The sequence below is a fragment of the Miniopterus natalensis genome, chromosome 7, assembly GCF_054644295.1.
Source record: "Miniopterus natalensis isolate mMinNat1 chromosome 7, mMinNat1.hap1, whole genome shotgun sequence".
NCBI lineage: Eukaryota > Metazoa > Chordata > Mammalia > Chiroptera > Miniopteridae > Miniopterus > Miniopterus natalensis.
Genome location: NC_142087.1, coordinates 23,194,357 through 23,212,627, shown reverse-complemented (window position 1 = coordinate 23,212,627; position 18,271 = coordinate 23,194,357). Strand labels below are relative to the sequence as shown.

Below are 18,271 nucleotides of genomic sequence, written 5' to 3'. Positions count from 1 at the left end.
TGATGGAGCAGGCCTAAGGTCTGAGAGAAAGGCAGGATTCCAGAAGGGTAAAAGCTATTGGAAAGTTTAGCGAAGGGGAGAAATCAGATGAGTTAAAATAACAGCAACTGTTAACTTTTATTGAGTGTTTACTGTATGTCAAGCATCATGCTAAGTTCATTATATTACATCATGGAATCCTCCTGACAACCCCGATTTACAAGGAAGGAACTCAGCCTGAAGAGGGTAGGCACCTTGCCAGTCATGGGGCAAATGTTGGGCAGGGGACTGGGCCCCCGAGAAGTCTGGCTGCAGAACTCACACCCTTCATGCTCCTTGTGATACAACCTCCATTGTCTCTGAGAAGTGAAAGGGTACCCAGAGCTGGGGAAAGGGAGGGTGGGAGGCAGGGCCAAGTTCATGAGCTCAAAAACAACGTTGACTGGTTAATGGAAAAATATGCACCAAAGATGAAATAAATAACAAGAGAGCTATGGTCAATGCTTGCTGTAGGGGGGTCATTGGTGTGGTTTGAGGCTCATCCTCTGTGGCTGCTTGTGCCATGTCTGTCTAGATGAAGAAAATGATTGTGCTGCAGTTTCTCTCAATCTCTTTAAAACTGATGCCAAGCACTGAAGGTGCCCAGTCACTGAGGGGTCCCCTCAGTGGCCACAACTTGTGTGGAACGGGTTCCGGGCTCCCAGTCCTGTGAGATAAACATCCCCTCGATCTTGTTTAGCATAAACACTGACACTGAAATCGAGTCCACTGGTGAGATGGAAGTTGAGCAATGACATATTTATTATGCTGAGCACTGGCTTTGACACTTGGAGGAACACCAGATTAATTCAAGACACACTTCCAGCCCTAAAGGGGCTTACAGCGTTGGTTTGGCTGGGGGACCACCCAACATCCATTAAGGTGGAAACCAAATCTTCACCCTGGGCTCACTGCGCTGCACAGAGTGACAGGCTGGGAGATGAAGAGGACCTCGGTGCATGTGGCACACACGCGCGACAGGCCTGCAGCCCCCAGCCCGTGTGCATTAACCCCACGAGCAGCCCGGCTGCGGAGCGAAGGTGGCTGTGTGTGCATAAACACTGTCATTTCACTGGGACTTCTATTTCATCTTTGAACCCTGGCTTCAAAGGAATACTGGCCTTATTCCCGTAGCTTGCCTTGCTTTGAAGCGTACGGCTTTGCATTGCAGATTAAAGTGAAGACATTCATCAAGGAAGAGATCTGGCCAGCCGCTCCCCAAACTGCACCCGAAGCAAAGCCTTGAAAGGTTCCCATCGCAGGAGCAGCGAGCGGAGAGGGCCGAGCGCGAAGGCTTGGAGCCGGGCCCTCTTGCTTAGATCCTGAAGGCAGCCCTGGCATGACACAGCGCTTCCCCCCGAGCGCGGGGCAGCTTTGCCCCGACAGTCTGTCTGTCTCGGCAGAAAGGGCAGAGTTAACGCAATAGCCCTGACCCGTCCTGCTCATTTTACCTAAAGCAGGCACTGTCATAAACGAGGCCAGCTCGATCGTTAGGCAAGTGCCTTGGAATTCTTCAAAAGACGTGTCAGGCAGCACCATCTGAAACCTGGCTGACGATTCTGTTAATTTTCTTTCCTATGACTTTCCTTTGTTCATTCCTTTGAAAAGAAACTGTCCTCTCTCCCTGGCTCTCCTATCTTGGCTCTAGGAAAGCAGGCTGTCCACATAGCCCTCTCTGTTTCTTATTTATCTCTTTTCTCTCTTGTGAGAGAAGTGAGGTAAGGAACTTTAACTGGAAAGTTAAAAATGATAACCAAATAATTCTTTCATTTTAAGGCTAAGAGAGAAAAACCGAGGGAATCATCTCCCACCTCAGAGGAATAAAAATTGATGATAGACAGTTATCAAAGGAGAAACGATTGTATCTTTAATGCAGTGTTTCTGCAGCTCTTCAACTGTGATCAGATACACAGAGTGAGTTCTGTGTGGGGTGAAGTGGTCAACCCAGAGGAAAGAAGGAAATGGTTGCCAAGTTGGGTACATGTAAACCATCTGATTCTGACAACACATACACGAGAGGGCTTAAAAAATATGATAATTTTAAGAATAACTTTTTTCTAGTTATTCATCTATAAAGTAAGACCAAAGGATAATTCTGTTCATTGTAAGCTCATTTAACTTGCTCTTTGGCTTAAATCTCAAATAATGTTTGCCACTAAGAAATGCATGAAGCTCAAGAAGATCATTAAAGGGCTTCATGAGAAACCAGAGGTGCCAGGCCAGTTTTTCACACAACAGGACAGCTCATGTGGGAATGGAAACAGTTCTATTTTTAGCTTTAGTTTTAAAATGTTGAAAGATATCTGCTTATTCATATCATATCCATATCCCTTCATTTACTATATTCCCTAAATTTGGGTGTGGCCATGTGACTAGTTTTGGCCAATGGACTGTAAGCAAGGTGATTAGTGTCACTTCCAGGCTGATGCTCTCTTTCTCTCTACCATGGTGACCATGGGCTGAGATGGCTAAGCTTCAAGCTAGCAGCAGAGTGAGTTACTGCCCCCATGGAGGCAAACTATGCAGAGAGTTGTCTGATTTGCATTAGACATGGTACGAACAAAAAAATAAACTTTGGTTTTGTTAAGCCATTGAGAATTTCAAGGTTCATTTGTTATGGTGGCATAACCTAACTTATCCTGACTAATCCAGGACCTTGGAGTACATGTAGTCTTACCTCACTTCCATCATAAGAATCCTTCCTACAGCAGCCTTGAGACATAGTCCAAATACTTCTTGAACACCTCAGGGATAATGGCAAATAACACAGCAAGCAATCACATAATCCTTACTACAAAGTTGTTTTCAGTCATAATTTTAAGTATTTGACATGTCTCACAAAAACCTTAGCTCATCAACAATATTTCCCTTATTTTATAGCTGGAGGAACTAAAGCACAAGGAAGTAACTTGCTCAGGGCTAAACAGATAAGTTACTTGCCTAAGGCCACACAGTGAGTATGTAGTATCCTCAGTGTCAAAGCCAAGCAGCTGCTTTCACTCTATGCCCATACCCATCGCACCATGTGGCTTCCCTAGATTGGATTTTCATTTCCTTTATCAGACAGACTGTTCAATAAGACACTGAATCATAAAACCCAAATGACAAGCCTAGAGATCAATCAATAACCACATTTTACATGGAGGAGGAACAAAATCACTCTGAGAGCCATTTTATGCTTCTGTAGAAAAGGTCTCTCTTGGGAGTTTTCAGACTCGTGACCTGGGGATCACTGGGGCTCAGTGGAAAGGTCTCAGGGGGCCATCAGTTTGGAAATTAGAACAGACCAACCCAGTTCTAATCTATTTTATATAGTAGGCTGCTGGGTAAAATTTGTATGTGAACATTCTGGTGCTTTGATAAAACTGAAAAAGAATGGATTTCCCCAGACTTCCACTGAAGTAGCAGCCTTGTAAGGTTGAACTAAATAATAGGACTTCACATCAGCTGGGAGGTCAGGCAGGGCACAAGGATTGTCTAGTCCAGTGGCCAGTTCTGGGCCAGGATAATTTGCTGCTTCCATGAATGCCTTCACTAGATTGTCCGGCAGTAAGAACTCACCACTGTTATCTATGTTATATATATACTATGTTATCTATGTTATATATATACTATGATATGTAGTAGGAACTCTATAAACTATATCTGAAAGATAGAAGGCGATCTCTAAGAAGTCTTGGTGAAACAATATTTCAAAAAGAAGATTAAGCTCATTTGTGTTGAACAGAGTAGCACACTTTGGCTGTGGTGACCAAAGAAATGGCTGGAGAGTTATCATTGTGTGTTGTTTCGTCCATATATTCTCAAATGGCCAGGGGTGGATTTCCTTTCTTATGAAAGAAAGAATGAAAGACAGAACAAAGAATAAGATTTTTTTGAAAAGAATCTTAAATTGACTGACAGCCCTGAGAAAGCGCAGGCAAACACATACCATTGTTTGCTTCATTTTAACACAACCAATTACACAAAGTTATCCAAATATGCTGATCACACTAAGAAGTAAATTAGAAATCTTTCTTTGCATTAAAAAAAACACATTCCTTTTTTGTGTGCTGACAGCAGTTCTAGTACATGTATGTACTATGTATGATGTGTATTAGGTACTATTTATGTACACATGGGTTGATTTACAAATTGGGTTACATTAAGTCAAAGGTATATATTTCAGAAGAGGAAAATTGATGGGGCAAAAGGACACAGGAAGAGGTCTAGGAAAGGATGTCATGGGAGCTGTGCTCACCGCAGGCCCTCTTACCTTGCGTGGTCCCATCCAGTCCCATGATGAATTTCATTGCTCTGATGATTTGCTCCGCTATCGGGGGGCTCATGGAGGTAGCATAAGCAGCACTATGTGAGTGAACCCGTAGATAATCCACAAGGTCCTTTAATAAAGAGGGAAATCCAAAAAGAAGGCAAGTAAGTCTCAGTGGTGGTGGGGAAAATCACATCTTGTCCCAACCCATTCATCATAGTATAAGACATTGGATTCTTGAATGTGGTCCAATATTTAATGGGCATTATTAAACTTTTTTTCTATCCCTTTTCTTAGTTTCTCCCTCAAAAACTTGGGAGGTATACAGTTAAGGCTGCAAATCTGTAAGGCCAAACCAGACGTGCAAAAGAAAAATGACTTCCAAACATTTGTTGAATACTTAGTATGTACGAGCACTGGATTCAGGATTGTTCAAAGAGTAGAGGATGTGATCTTGCCATCGAGCACATTACATTAAGTTGTGCCCTTGGAAAATTAACGGTAGGAAAAGTAACAAGACATACAAACTGGTATATGCAGCAGGGCTATAGAAGACAAAGGAAAGAGAGGGGGTATTGCTAGCCAGAGCAGGTAGGGAAGGTTCCAGCGAGAAAGTGAAATTAAGTCTTGATGAATAAAGACAAATATAGAGCAAAAGAAAACTTGGGTGGGGGGATGGAGAGGCAGAAGGGAGAAGTGGGAAATTAAACCAAAATGTAGATCAGAACCAGATAAACTCTGGTCATGTCTTGGCCGGTAGGGAACTACTAGAATTTTTGTGCCATACTCTTTGGAGTACCAACCCACTACAGAATGCTGGTCTTCAGTGGGAGGAATGATTCTCCAACCTGTATGCCTGACTCCTGATGCCAAACGTAAGGTCCCAGGGGAGTATGCTGAGCACCTGAAGAAGCCCCAATAACCTAATGTCCCTGTCAGGAGGGCCTCAGAGCTGGCATCTGGAGGCGCTCAGCTCTAGCTGGGAAGACCATCTATCTGCCCACCTGTACTGGCCCATTGCCTGGGTGGGTTTCCCCCATATTTGGAGAGTATGTGTGTGATGATGGCCTGACTAAGGCCCTGGCCACAGGGCATTTGTGAAGCTCACTTTGGAGGACGGTGGGAGGGGCGGGGTTCAAAGAGAGAGGCACCCATTGCCCAGAGTAGCTGCAGCTGGGCTGTCCTTCACGGCTCTATGTTCAGGGCCCCTCTTTGAGCGGCAAGGGTTTTCTGTTGAGAGCTACAGCCTCCTGGCAGGATGCTGAGGAAGCCAATGAGGAGACATGGGAGGGGTGCAGGAGGCAGGATGATGGGGGCTCCTGTGGACCCGAGTCAGGAAAGGGCTGTTTCGGGGAGGTGGTCTGGCCTTGAAGGGTGGGGAGATTTGGATGTAGTCAGAAGAGGGAAAAGGCATGGACACCAAAAGTAGGAAAAAGATGGCATCTTAATCAGCACACAATGGAGGAGCTAACTGGGTGTAGAGAGAGAAGTTAGTGTTTCCAAAAAAGGTGATGAAGGGTTGTCTGCTTGAGGGGAGATATGACCTTGGAGTTATAGCACAGGCTCTGGAACCTGGTTGCTTGGGTTCAAATCCTGGCTCTGCCACTTACTCATATGTGACCATGGGCAAGCTACTAAACCTCTCTGTGCCTTAGTTTTCTCTGAAACATGAACTAGGGGGTAATGCTTACCTCAGAGTCATCATGAGGATTAAGTGAGTTAATACACATATGGTGCTTAGAATAGTATCTGGTACATAGTGCATACTTGATGCTGTTGGCAATTATTGATGGATTACTAACTTGGAGATTCTTAGAACTGGGAGCATGGGGTGGGAGGAAGGGACCAAAATATAAAGACTCCTTGGAGTCCCTTTATTCCAGCTCCCTCATTTTGCAGAGGGTAATGTTCTAAGACTATGTAACTAGACACTGGACCCAGCTCAGCAATTCCTCCATCTTTATTGGAGTAAAAAGAGAGGAAAAGAGAAGCTTTAAAGAAAGGAGTACCCAGACCTGATGACAGATTACATGCTCTGAAGAGATGACATGGCTGATATAGTCACTGGTATATCCATAACTGAAACTCATTGGCTGCTTGAGGGTCCATTTCAAAAACTTTACCTGTGTTAACTCATTTTCACTTCACAATAACTCTCTGAGGTAGGTACTATTTTTATCTCCATTTTATAGATGGGATTGCTGAGTCACAGAACGGGTCAGAAAGTTAGCCAACAAACAGTAGTTGGATAACAGGATTTGAACCCAAAGAGCCTGGCTCTAGAGTCCCCACTCTTAGCACCACACTATATTACCTCTCCAGACCAGAAGAGGGGGGACCAGGAGGGCAGAGCAGACCACCTGCATTTCTACTTTTTCCTAATCCCTAGAGATTGTTCCTCCTTTTTGGAAGAGGGTAGGAGAATCCTTATATGCTCAAGCATTTATAGTACTAAACAGTAGATTGCATTGCATCAGTATCAAATGTTCGTGTCTATTAATCTTATTTCTCCAAAGAGACTGAAACCTCCTTGAGAGCAGAGAACAGAGTTAAACACTTCTTTGAAAATCCACAGTGGTGGGTACTTTAAGGATTGAGGAAGGATGGTGAGGGTCCCCGAAGTACATAGGGGGAAACTGAACTGCATTCTTAGGAAAAAACTGTAGCCATCCTCTCTTAGCCTTGGGGCATTGCTGACAAAGATCAGACAAAGAAAGAAAACAAAGCTGACTTTGGTCCCAAAGGGCTCTTCTCAATGTCCCTAACCCCCAACTTTTCTTCGAAAATCGAGAAATTTCATAAAGCCAAGGGCACGTGCATTCTCAGTTTGAATAAATGCCTCATCAGTGCAATATCACTTCCTTTTAGCATTAAGACTATCTTGCCTATAATCTTCTTTCTCCTAGACTGAGTCCACTTTCTATCAGAGTCTGAGTGTATGGATCAGGGCTAATTTGTTTGTGAGGTTTAGAAAGCGGGGTTCTTTAGTAACTTCTGCAGAGCATCAAGGAAAGCCTTGTTTTAGTTTTTTTTTCCTTTCTTTTTTTTTTCTTTTTTTATTCCCTCCTAGTGTTCCCCCATTGGGTGCCATGAGCCATGAATTAAGAGTTGGCTTTGGTCTTTTGCAAGGCGGGTCTGGGTTGTGTCTTCCTTCAGGGTGGGTTAGAGGTCTTCTCAGACCGAAGTTTCCATGTCCATTTGTACGTTCAAAACCCTGATTATTTTCTCTACCCATAGGCCTGGAGTTCAAGGACAAGGGTGGCTTTTCTGAGAAAATCAGACAGGAGACTCTTAGAATAAACATCTTGGCATTCATTCCATGACCCCCATTTACTTCAAAGGGCTGTTAAATACAGCCAGGGCTGAGCGCACGGGGCAGAGCTGGCTTCTGCAAGGGGCCTGCTTCGTCTGGCACACAGGCTTCTGGGGCTAAGGCTCACTCCAAACTTGGCTGCCCTGTCCCACTTCCCTCCTCCAGAATTCCAGCCCTGCAACCTATCAATCATGAGGGCTACCTTTACTTCATTCATTTGCAAGGCTCTGGTCAGACTGCCGAGGCTGTGAAAGACAGTGGTCAGCACCAGGTGTGCAAGAAAACTCAGGATCACGCCTGAGAAAAACATGAACCCCTAAAACTGGATTTGCGGCGTCAACCCATCTCCTCAGCAGCCGGATCAATAAAAATAAAAAATAAAAATGAGAAACCTAGCCCCATCCCCTCAGGTATTCTTTAAAGAAGCCACTCATGGCGTGGAGCTCTGACAGGTGAAGACAATTACCTGATATTTCACCTCAAAAGTCTTAAAAGGACAGAATCTTCCACTTTGGGTTGTTCACAGATCATCTACAGCAGCTCCAAACTCAAAGTGAGCAAAATAGCAAAGTCTTGCTGACCTTTGAGAGACTTTTTAGCAATTTCTCTGAGGTGGGGAGAGAAGGTTGAGGTCAGGGCAGTGAACCCCAGTAAGTGGAGATGAGCATGTAGGACACTTTGTGACAGGAAGACTGCAGCCAAGACAAGATCTCTGCTCTCTGTGGTAATATCTTAGCAGCAAACCATTTTTTTTCTCCCCTCTTGTTTGTTTCCAAATATTTTTTCTTATGTGGTGCATCTGGTTGCTAATGTACATAGTTCTCACCTTGACCAACTCCGCAAAGATTTCAAGAGCCTCCTAGTAACTGTTAGTGGGAATATCTATAGTCTGTCTATGAGTAACCCTAACATTGGCATTTAAAAAGAGAGGTAGGAGCCATTAAGTCATCTTCTAGGTTTTTGGACCCCAGAAATTATTTTCAAAACATAGGATTTATTAAGAAGCAATGGGCCTAGTGAAATTGAAAACTATGAAATCAGAAAAATGCAAAGTCCTTGCATGTGGGTGTTAACATTGTTTATGGTTAATTTTGTTGCTTTTGTACCCATTGGTTTAGAATCCTGGCTATTTCTCAGTACTCATCAAACTGAGACATATGCTGAAAAATATCCCAGAAAATTTATATGGTGAAACTCTGAAAGCTGTACCCTAATTATTTAAATAGATAACTAGCAAGATTTTTTTTCCCAAGCAAAAGCTTTAGCATTTTCCCAACCCTATGTTCTATCAGTTAAAAAGCATAATTTAAAACAAACAGTGAAAATTCTTCAAAAAATTATCCAAAGTCTAGGGGAATTAAAACTATGATTTAAATAGAAACTATACATAGCTTAAAATTAACACAATTTTAAAAATTGAAAGTACAGAAAAGCAGATACTGAAGTTCCATCGATTCAGGCTCATTTGGCTGGAAGGAAACCACTGTTTATCTGGGTTTATCACAGTCTCTGCAAAACCGTCCCAGACAGGTGTGTATCTGACTGATTTTCAAATCATCGGACACCTTCTCAGGTGGCCTCCTATCTCCTGCTCCCCCTCCAGGTCTTGACAACTGCCTGTGTTTTCTAGGTTTTGCATCTTGCTGTTTCAGGGCAGGTTTCTGTGCAGGCTAATGGATCTCCGCCAAACACTCCCTAATTCTTGCTACCATCTAGCGGTCAACTCAGAGCCTGCAGGGCACATTAGGGAGGAGATGAGAGAAGTAGGGGAGCAGGAGGAAGAGGAATGATGCCGTTTCTGGACCCAAGGATGCACAGAATGAGTATTTTAAAGAGCAAAAAAAAATGACCAGATCTGCATACACCTTCTGCATCCTGATTAATGTAAATAATGATTTTCAGTTGCTCAGTATGTACCCCAAATGAACAGAAGTTACGTAGACAAGAGCAAAAACACCTTCAAAATAGTCTACTGACTTTGGGATGGAGAGTGAGAAAAACCTGTGAGCTGGTCCTTACTTCTTGGTCATCTTGAGCCTCTGTTTAGAGTGATATCAAATGAAGGAACTCTAAGGGGGAAAATGTGACATCTACCAAATTTGACAATATTTCAAGGATCCGCCTGTTTCAGTTTATTCAGGTGCCTTTGGTTCAGGAAAAAGAGTTATGCTTGGTTAAAATTCTTGTAGCTCGGAACTGCTGCTAAAGCAATCACAAAACCACAAGCTCACGAAGCGCTGGAGCCTGGGGCAGGGAGCTCCCGCATCTGAGCCCCTCTGATCCCACTGGAGGGACCATTTAACCTTTTGCCAGATTTAGCTGAGTTCTGTAGGATCCTGGGCACTCCCTACGTTTCTAGCATTACCCAGCTAAGTCCCACAGGATGGAAAACAAAGCTTTGAGCTCAGAAAAAAGTAGTGCTTATTGAAGGGCAAAGACCACTGAAAACTCTGAACATTTTTGAAGCATTTGTGCAACTCACGGCAGGACAAGTGGCCACAATGAAATGCGTTGTTTTAAATCACAGGTTTCAATGACCACACTGTTTTCAGCTGTCCTCCCTGGTTTGTCTAAGTGGTTTACCAGGAGTCTGAACTCCTGTTCCTGCTGGTCACAGTGAGTAAAGGAACTAGGAATTTTAGGTAAGCTGTTGATGCCACCTGCATGCACTGGCTTTGGGCCTGCTGTGCCCTCCTAGGCAGAGCCAACGCCACCGTCTTGCAGTCTCTGTGGGACAGGTGTAGGTCTGCATGAGCTAGCTATCAGGATTTGGATAAACCGGTCATATAATGAAGCCGGCAACTGTCTCCTTGGTCCCTCCAACCCAGGTTTGAATATTTCATTCTCTTTTCCTGCTTCTCTCTTCTTTTAAATATTATTTATTGGTTTATATTGGCACTCCCCCCCCCCCCCCCCCCCCCCGGCGATACTGGCACTGGAATGACCGGAGTAACACTCACTTAACTGTCTAATCTCATCAGATCAGAATTTTTAAGGCATATAGATATTAGAGGATGACAAGATTTGACCCATGACTTATGCAAAATTGAGAGAGATAATAATTATGCCGAGAAAAATCCCTTAAAAGGATGTTTCTGATCTTGCTACTACTATTTCCATTAAACCTCTTAAGGCCCACAGGGTTTACCTGCTTAACATCTGACCTTTGCCCCTGTTGCTTTGTATTTTCATGCCACAAAAACCATGCTACTTACAGTTTTATAGCATCCCCTTATAATTTCTGTGGTATAGTGTACAGAAATATAACCCCACCATCTGTCTACACAACTGATATTCAGTCTAAGACGCCTTCCATGCTGCCCTGCAGTTTACCAGCCCTCTGCTTTGCACGGTCCTGGCCCATGTATGCCGCTAGTGTCTCGGTTTTATTCTAATCCGGCTACTCATCACATGCTCCTCTGCACTATGAGCGGGGGAGCCCCTTGATGTTCTGGGTGCTCCTTGGCTCTGGACCCCCTGTTGTGAGGCTGCAGATCAGTTGAAGTGTGGTGAACTGAACTGAATCTCTCAAGGAACCCAGAGAAGCCCTCAGACAGCATTCCCAGATAGTTCAAGGTTTAAGTAGACACGAGGAGTCCCTCTCTTACCTTCCTTCCAGCTATGTAACCTCCTGAGGCTCCAAAGCTTTTGGTGAATGTGCCCATAAGCACATCGACATCTTGAGGGTCCATTCCAAAGAATTCCACTACACCCCGGCCAGTCGGGCCCACAGACCCAATACTGTGAGCTTCATCAATGTAGAGGTAAGCCTTGTATTTCTTCTTTAGAGCCACGATCTGGGGCAGATTCACAATGGAACCTTCCATGCTAGGGCATAAGGAGAAATGCTTGTCACTGTGTGTACCCTCCTGGGAAGCTCTGGTCAGTCTCCCTTTCAGTATTTCTCAGACGGCCTGCCCTGATACCAGCCAGGGACCACAGGATGTGCCACTCCTTTCTTCTCAAGGGATATTTTATTTGGATGAGATAGCCTTCTCAATCTTATAAGGCTAATCTGGCAGTATTTCATATGAAAAGATAATTTACATTCAGTGGGTTTAAGTGCTTTGAGTTGTTAGAGCTAATTCCCAAGTCAACAGTTAGCTCACAGCATTGTTGATCAATTTATTTGTAAAGATGACTAGTTTAATTAGACTGACTGACATTATGGATTTGGGGTATTTTGCTAGCTTTAATTCAGTTGCTCTAGGTGATCATCCTGACCAGCCTGCCACTGTCTACTTGGCCAGTTCCCTCTGACCTAAACTCAGCACTTGAACTGCTAAGATTGAACGAAGGAGTAAAACCACACAAAATAACTTCATTTAGGACACACAGTATTAATTAAAGCATAATAAAAAGTTCTTAGAACCTCTTGTTCGTTTAGCCACCCCCAATTATCCTTGGGGGCTATGTCTGAAGACCCCCAGTGGATGCTTGAAACCAAGGGTAATCAGAGCCCTATATATAATGCGTTTTTTTCCTATACATACATATCTATGATAAAGTTTAATTTATAGATTAGAACAGTAAGAGAGTAACAACAATAACTAATGATATGATAGAACAATTATAACAATACACAGTAATAAAAGTTATGTGAATGTGGGCTCTCTGTCTGACAGCTGGTCTGGTCACTGAGACGACTGCCAAGTGACTGAGAGCTGGAGAGAGTACACAGTGTGGATACTCAGGACAGAAGGAAAATTCACGTCCTGGGTGGAATGGAGCATTTCATCATGTTACTCAGAATGGTGTGCAAATTAAAACTTGTGAATTGTTTATTTCTGGAGTTTTTCCATTTAATGTTTTTGGACTGTGGTTTACCAGATGTAACTGAAATGGCGGAAAGCAACACTGGATGCCGGAGACTACTGTACTCATTGGAAGTCAAGGGTTCCTTTGAAGCATCTGGTTGTGTCTCCTCTTTCTGTCCCTTTGGGGCCATGGTTCTCAGTCTGGAGTGAGCACCAGAACCCCCTGAATGGTTTATTAAAGCACAGATCTCTGGGCCCCAACACCAGAGTTTCTAATCTAGTAGGTCTGGGATGGGCCGAGAATATGCGTTTCTACCAAGCTCCCAGGAGGTGCCCATATTGCTCACTGGGGACAACACTTGAAGAACCACTGCTGTAGATAAACTGTTTTGTTTTAGCCCCAAGTGCTTAATTTTTCATGGTCTTATAAGCCACAAAAAACACTTCAAGTTCTCCAGCAATGGGAAAAATATGAAACGAATAAGTAAGTAAAATTATAATTTATGTTTACACGGCACCTCTGGAACTCGGTGGATTTAAAAGGACTTTTGACTTTATTCAGTTCTCAGAACACTCGGTAAGCTGTGTCTCCGTCGCACACAGTTTTGACTGCATTGACAGGCGAGTTCTATGAAAACACAGACTTGCACCCTCACCACACAAAGGAGTTTGTCAAACAATTCAAGCAGCCCGTCAGTTTTGTTCAAGAGCTAATCAACTGACGCAAACAGAGAGGTGAACATTTCCTTTCTTCCTAATTAGTTTATTTATTAAAGTTAATACATTAAAAAAAATAAACTTAAGTGTTAGGTCAATTCAGTCAAAACAGTCCGGCTGGTTGTACAATTACCCAGACCAATGGTGTTGGTTTGGAGGGAGTGTGATGATGGAGTGTGTGTGTGTGTGTGTGTGTGTGTGTGTGTTTAAAGGGCTTCATTTTTTAGAGCAGTTTTAGGTTCATAGTAAAATTGAGCAGGAGATACAGAGATTTCCCGTATACTCCATGCCTCACACATATGTATAACCGTCCTATGATCAACCGCCCCCACCAGAGTGGTATGTTTGTTACAATCGATGGGCCTGCATTGACACATTACCACCCAAAGTCCATAGTTTACATTAGGGTTCACTTTTGGTGTATATTCTATGGGTTTGGACAAATGTGTATATAATGACATGTATCCATCATTATATCATACAGACGATTTTCACTGCCCTAAAAGTCCACTGTGCTCTGCCTATTCATCCCTCACCCACCCAATCCTTGGCAACCGCTGACCTTTTTATCGTTTCCATATTTTGTCCTTTCTGGAATGTGCCATACGGTTGGAATCATACACTATGTAGGCCTTTTTGGATTAGCTTCTTCCACTTAATAATGTGCATTTAGTTTTTTTTCTGTCTTTTCATGACGTGGTAGTTCATTTCTTTTTAAGACTGAATAATATTAGACTGTCTGGATGTACCAGAGTTTATGTATCCATTCACAGACCAAAGGCACTTTGGTTGCTTCCAAGTTTTGGGCAATTATGAATAAAAATGCTGTAAAGATTTATGTGCAGGGTTTTGTGTGGACACACAGTTTCAGCTCTTTTGGGTAACTACAAAGGAACATGATTACTGGATTCTGGATAAGGGTCTGTTTAATTTTGTAAGAAATTACCAAACTGTCTACCAGAGTGGTTGTACATTTTGCATTTTCACAGCAACAAATGAGAGTTCCTGTTGGGACACATCCTCGCCAGCACTTAATGTTGTCAGTGTTCCAGATTTTGGCCATTCTACTAAGTGTGTAGTGGTATCTCATTGTTTTAGTTTGCATTTCTCGGATAATATATGTGGAACATCTTTTCATATGTATATTTGTACCTGTAAATCTTCTTTGGTGAGGTGTCTGTTAAGGTCTTTGGTTCATATTTTAATTAAGTTGTTTCCTTATTGTTGAACTTAGAGTTCTTTTATATTTTAGATAACAGTCCATCAGATGTATCTTTAGCAAATATCTTTCCCTGTCTATGGCTTGTCTTCTACTTCTCTTGACACTGTCATTTGCAGAGCTGAAGTTCTTAATTTTAATGAAGTCCAGCTTATTGCATTTGTGCTTTACACAGGTTGTTCTGAATGGCTGTTTTCAAGTTTTAATGAAATGAAGACTGAATAGAATCATCTTCTCTTCCATAAGTCTGTGAGTTAATTCCAATATTTTCTTAGATCAATTGCTTGCTAAAGTTGTTTCCACTGAGATACAGCCATCTGACTGCCTAAGCTTAGGTTGTATCCATACCATTTACTAATTGAGTGTGTGGGCAACTTGCATGATGTTCTGTGCCTCAGTTTTCTCATATGTAAAATAAGCATGCTGATGGGACCCTCCTTATAGCGTCTTTATAAGAGTGATGAGAAATAATGCTGATAAAGCATCGGACACATGAATGCACTCATTGGGTTGTTCCTGTTCTTAGGAGAAGCCTAGGAGGAAATGGTGCAATAGGCCTAACTTGAGAGAGTGGGAGCCCTTGACAATGCTCTGTGTTGCATCTTCTAGGAAAGAGGCATATGGGTGTCATACATAATAAATGGCTCGATGCCCTCAAAATTCTAGAATTTTCTTCTCATCTTTAAAATGTTTTAAGTCGGTAACACAAATATACTAAGAACCTGACATGTCACAAATAACCATTCTTTGTTCTGGAACTGAATTTGGCAGGAGCCAGAGTTAATGTTGAACAGTTTGCAGACACTCCGGGCAGCTAATTAGCCATCCTTCGCCGGGGCTGGTCTAGCTGATGTTAGGAGTCTGCCCACCTGGTTTATATTTCTCCCTGTAAGATTAATGACTCTACGATACTGCTGATTTCTGGAGTTAGTGCAGGGCACACTTGAGCCTAAGGAGAACTCAGCTTTTATAAAGAGTTATATTCACTCGCACTAATTTTTCATTTTCTCATTGTGACCCAGTTTGAATGGAACCTTTCCCTACAGTGGGATGTGAGGTTGGTGCATGCATAAAAGGCTACCTGTGCTATTCCTGAGAATTGCTGTCCAAACGATATGGAAAACAAGAAGAGTGTTTATTCTTTTTTTCTGAACGGAAAGTTGTGTTTTCGCTTGACTTCAGTAGAAGAAACTTAACTAAAATACGCTGTAGGCAAGATAATTCCACCACTCTGTGCAGTGTGAATTATCCTTAAGCCAGCAAGCCAGTGAATAATTCCTTTATATCTTTTCTATTACATAACGTATTAGCTAAGTGACAAGACTCCTTTTAGAAATCTCCCTCTCACCACCCTTCTCCACATATAAACTACACTATCCACTTGCAGGACTGGGAATTAAAGCAGTGGTCTGCCAACTTGCATGGTGGAAAAACCTCCTTGGTGGGCCCAAAGTATAACCCCAGAGAAGAAAGAAGGGTAGCAAGAGGGAGCAAAAAGAGCTAAGACTGATTAAAAATAAGGTAACTAGTGTTTTCTTATCTTTGCCTTTATTTGTTTAAGAGATAGGGGCATAGATTAGAGATGCCACTGAAGTTCCCAGTCCTTAAACCCACATTATTTTGAGGAGGAGAATGGCTTACATTCTTAGAGAAAACTGCATTCTGAGACTTCAGCATTTCTTTGTATATGTGTGTTTGAAGGGCTGGATATTATTTCTTGGTTAATTTTATTTTGAAAGTCTGTGTTATAGCTATGCTAGTTTATATCTCAGGTTATCTGGGGACCCCTCTTCCCTTCTTTAGTATACTTTTGAATAATTTTGAAATTTCTCAATCACAGTGAGTCAAAAATTAGACTTCTCAGAGACACAAAATTGGAAGAGTGTGACTTTAAAACACTACTTAAAGGGAAATACGAATCAGAACACTAAAATATTGCTATTGTACTTTTAAACCAAAAATCATGGAGTCATGGAACTTGAGTCTTCAAGTTTCAATCTTCCTATTTTACAGGTAAGGAAAATAAGCCTTTGATAGGTAAATGCTGAAAGTCAAATGGATGACCTTGTAGTTTCCATGTTTACTTCATCAGATGTGGACACATTAGCTGACTCTCCTGTTTACATTGGGCCTCTGTCCCAGCAGGGCCGCCTGGTTTGAATCCCTGCTCTGTTTCATCTCAGTTATCTGCCCTGGGGCAAGCTGTCCAGGCCTCGGAGCCTCAGTGTCTTCATCCTCACAATAACCTCAAGAGGCTTGGGGAGGCTTACTCAGGATGGCATATGTGAAATGTTTAGCAAGAAGTAGAAACACGATCAATGTGAGTTCCTTCCTCTGACAACCCTTCTTGAAGTGGGTGAAGAGCACATGGCTTTGCTACACGGATGGCTTAGTTTCCAAGTTGCAAATTCCTCAACTGAAAATAAATTTAATGATGAAGGAAGCTACCCTTGGTTGCAGGCTTACTATGGGCTGGGCTTCGGCAAACTCTAGTTTATATGACCTCATTTAATGCTTACAAAAGAACATTATGAAGGGCACTCAGCTGTAGGCAGCAACAAGATTTGAATCCAGGTCCCAGGCCTTCTTCCAAATCCTGACTTTTCCATATTCTATATGTAAATAATAACATGTAGATGATTTATGGATGGTGACATTACTATTGTCGTTATTATCATCATAACTGCTTTTGTGGAGCTTACTGACTTCTTGGCCTTGGTATCTAGCCTTCTCTACCTGTTAGCTGCCTGAAGCTTGCTGATTTGTCTGACTGCTCTGTTAAAGTTATGAAAATATTGATTTATGTGACCTCTCTGTGGTGGGAGGACTTTGCCCAGGGTGGGAAACCACAAGCAAGAGATAAAAGAAATCTGGAAGTGAAAGTTCAAGGGAGGCTTCCTGTAGATATCAACAAGGTATGTGGTCACAATACATCTCTGAAAAGCAGCAGTGTGGTTGTAAACGATGGATGTCACATTCCTAACCCTGGCCCTTCGGGAAATCTTTTGGGAAATAATTTCATTTTCTGGTGACAGCATCAAATGAGAACACCCATATGTTCCAGAACTCTACTCTAGGCTAGCCCTAATTTACAGATGAGAAAACTGAGGCCCCAGGAGGTACTGAGGACTGTAAGAGGTCCTCTGTTTCCTATCTATGAATGAAGCCTTTTAGTTCACAGTCCCCACTTAAGGACAGGATTTCTGTGCAGGTGAGATAAAAGGAACCTCTCTGTGACAGCAAGGCCATGGGAAGTGGACATTTCACTGTGTACACATGCCAGGTTCATGGAGCCGTTGGGGTAGATTCCCACCAAAGGTGACTTCCCACAAGTCTTCCCATCCCTGCACACACAAACCAGTCCTCCCACCAAGAGGCCAACTCTGTTTTCCCTCCTTTTGAATCTGGGCTGGCCTTGTAACACGTTTTGGTCATTAGAGCATAGCAGGAGTGACACTGTACCAGTTCTGGGCCTAGCACTTAAAAGGCTGGCAGCTTCTGCTTTCCTTCTACTGGAATCCAGCCTCCATGTTGTAAGGAAGCTCTGGCTGAATGAGGCGAGCCTACATATAGAGAAAGCCCCCCAGGGAAGAGAAGTGAACCAGGCACCTCAGTCAACAGCCAGTACCAAGAGCCCAAATGTGTGAGTGAGGTCATTACGGATGTTCCAGCCCCAGCTGAACTCCCAGCATAAACACAGCCCCATGAATGACCCCTAACCAACACCACATGGAGCAGAAGAACCGCTCATTTGGTCCAGACAGCACACAGTAGCATGGGAAATAACAGCTCATTGCCGTGTAAGCCATTATATTTTGGGGTGGTCTGTTATGCAGCAATAGATAACAGAACAGGCATCTTTACTAGAGAGGCCTAAGTTGTGGTTTGGCGCCACGCTGGCTTAGAACCAGAAGTCCACAGCCGGTTCCCCTGTCCTCCTGAGGTCACGGTAGGACCCAGGCCCAGTGTAGCCATGAGCAAGCGCTGCTGCTGGA

At 43.0% G+C, this 18,271-nt stretch overlaps 1 protein-coding gene across 1 annotated transcript in view; it reads right to left on the bottom strand.

Annotated features, from left to right (window-relative positions):
• Positions 1-18,271, bottom strand: part of SPTLC3 (serine palmitoyltransferase long chain base subunit 3) — a 108,494-nt gene that overhangs the window by 28,454 nt on the left and 61,769 nt on the right. The window contains exons 8-9 of the mRNA XM_087818873.1: positions 11,192-11,411; positions 4,274-4,400 (exon numbers count right to left, since the gene is read on the bottom strand). Coding sequence (XP_087674999.1) covers positions 4,274-4,400; positions 11,192-11,411 — 347 coding nt within the window. The remainder of the gene's footprint in view (positions 1-4,273; positions 4,401-11,191; positions 11,412-18,271) is intronic.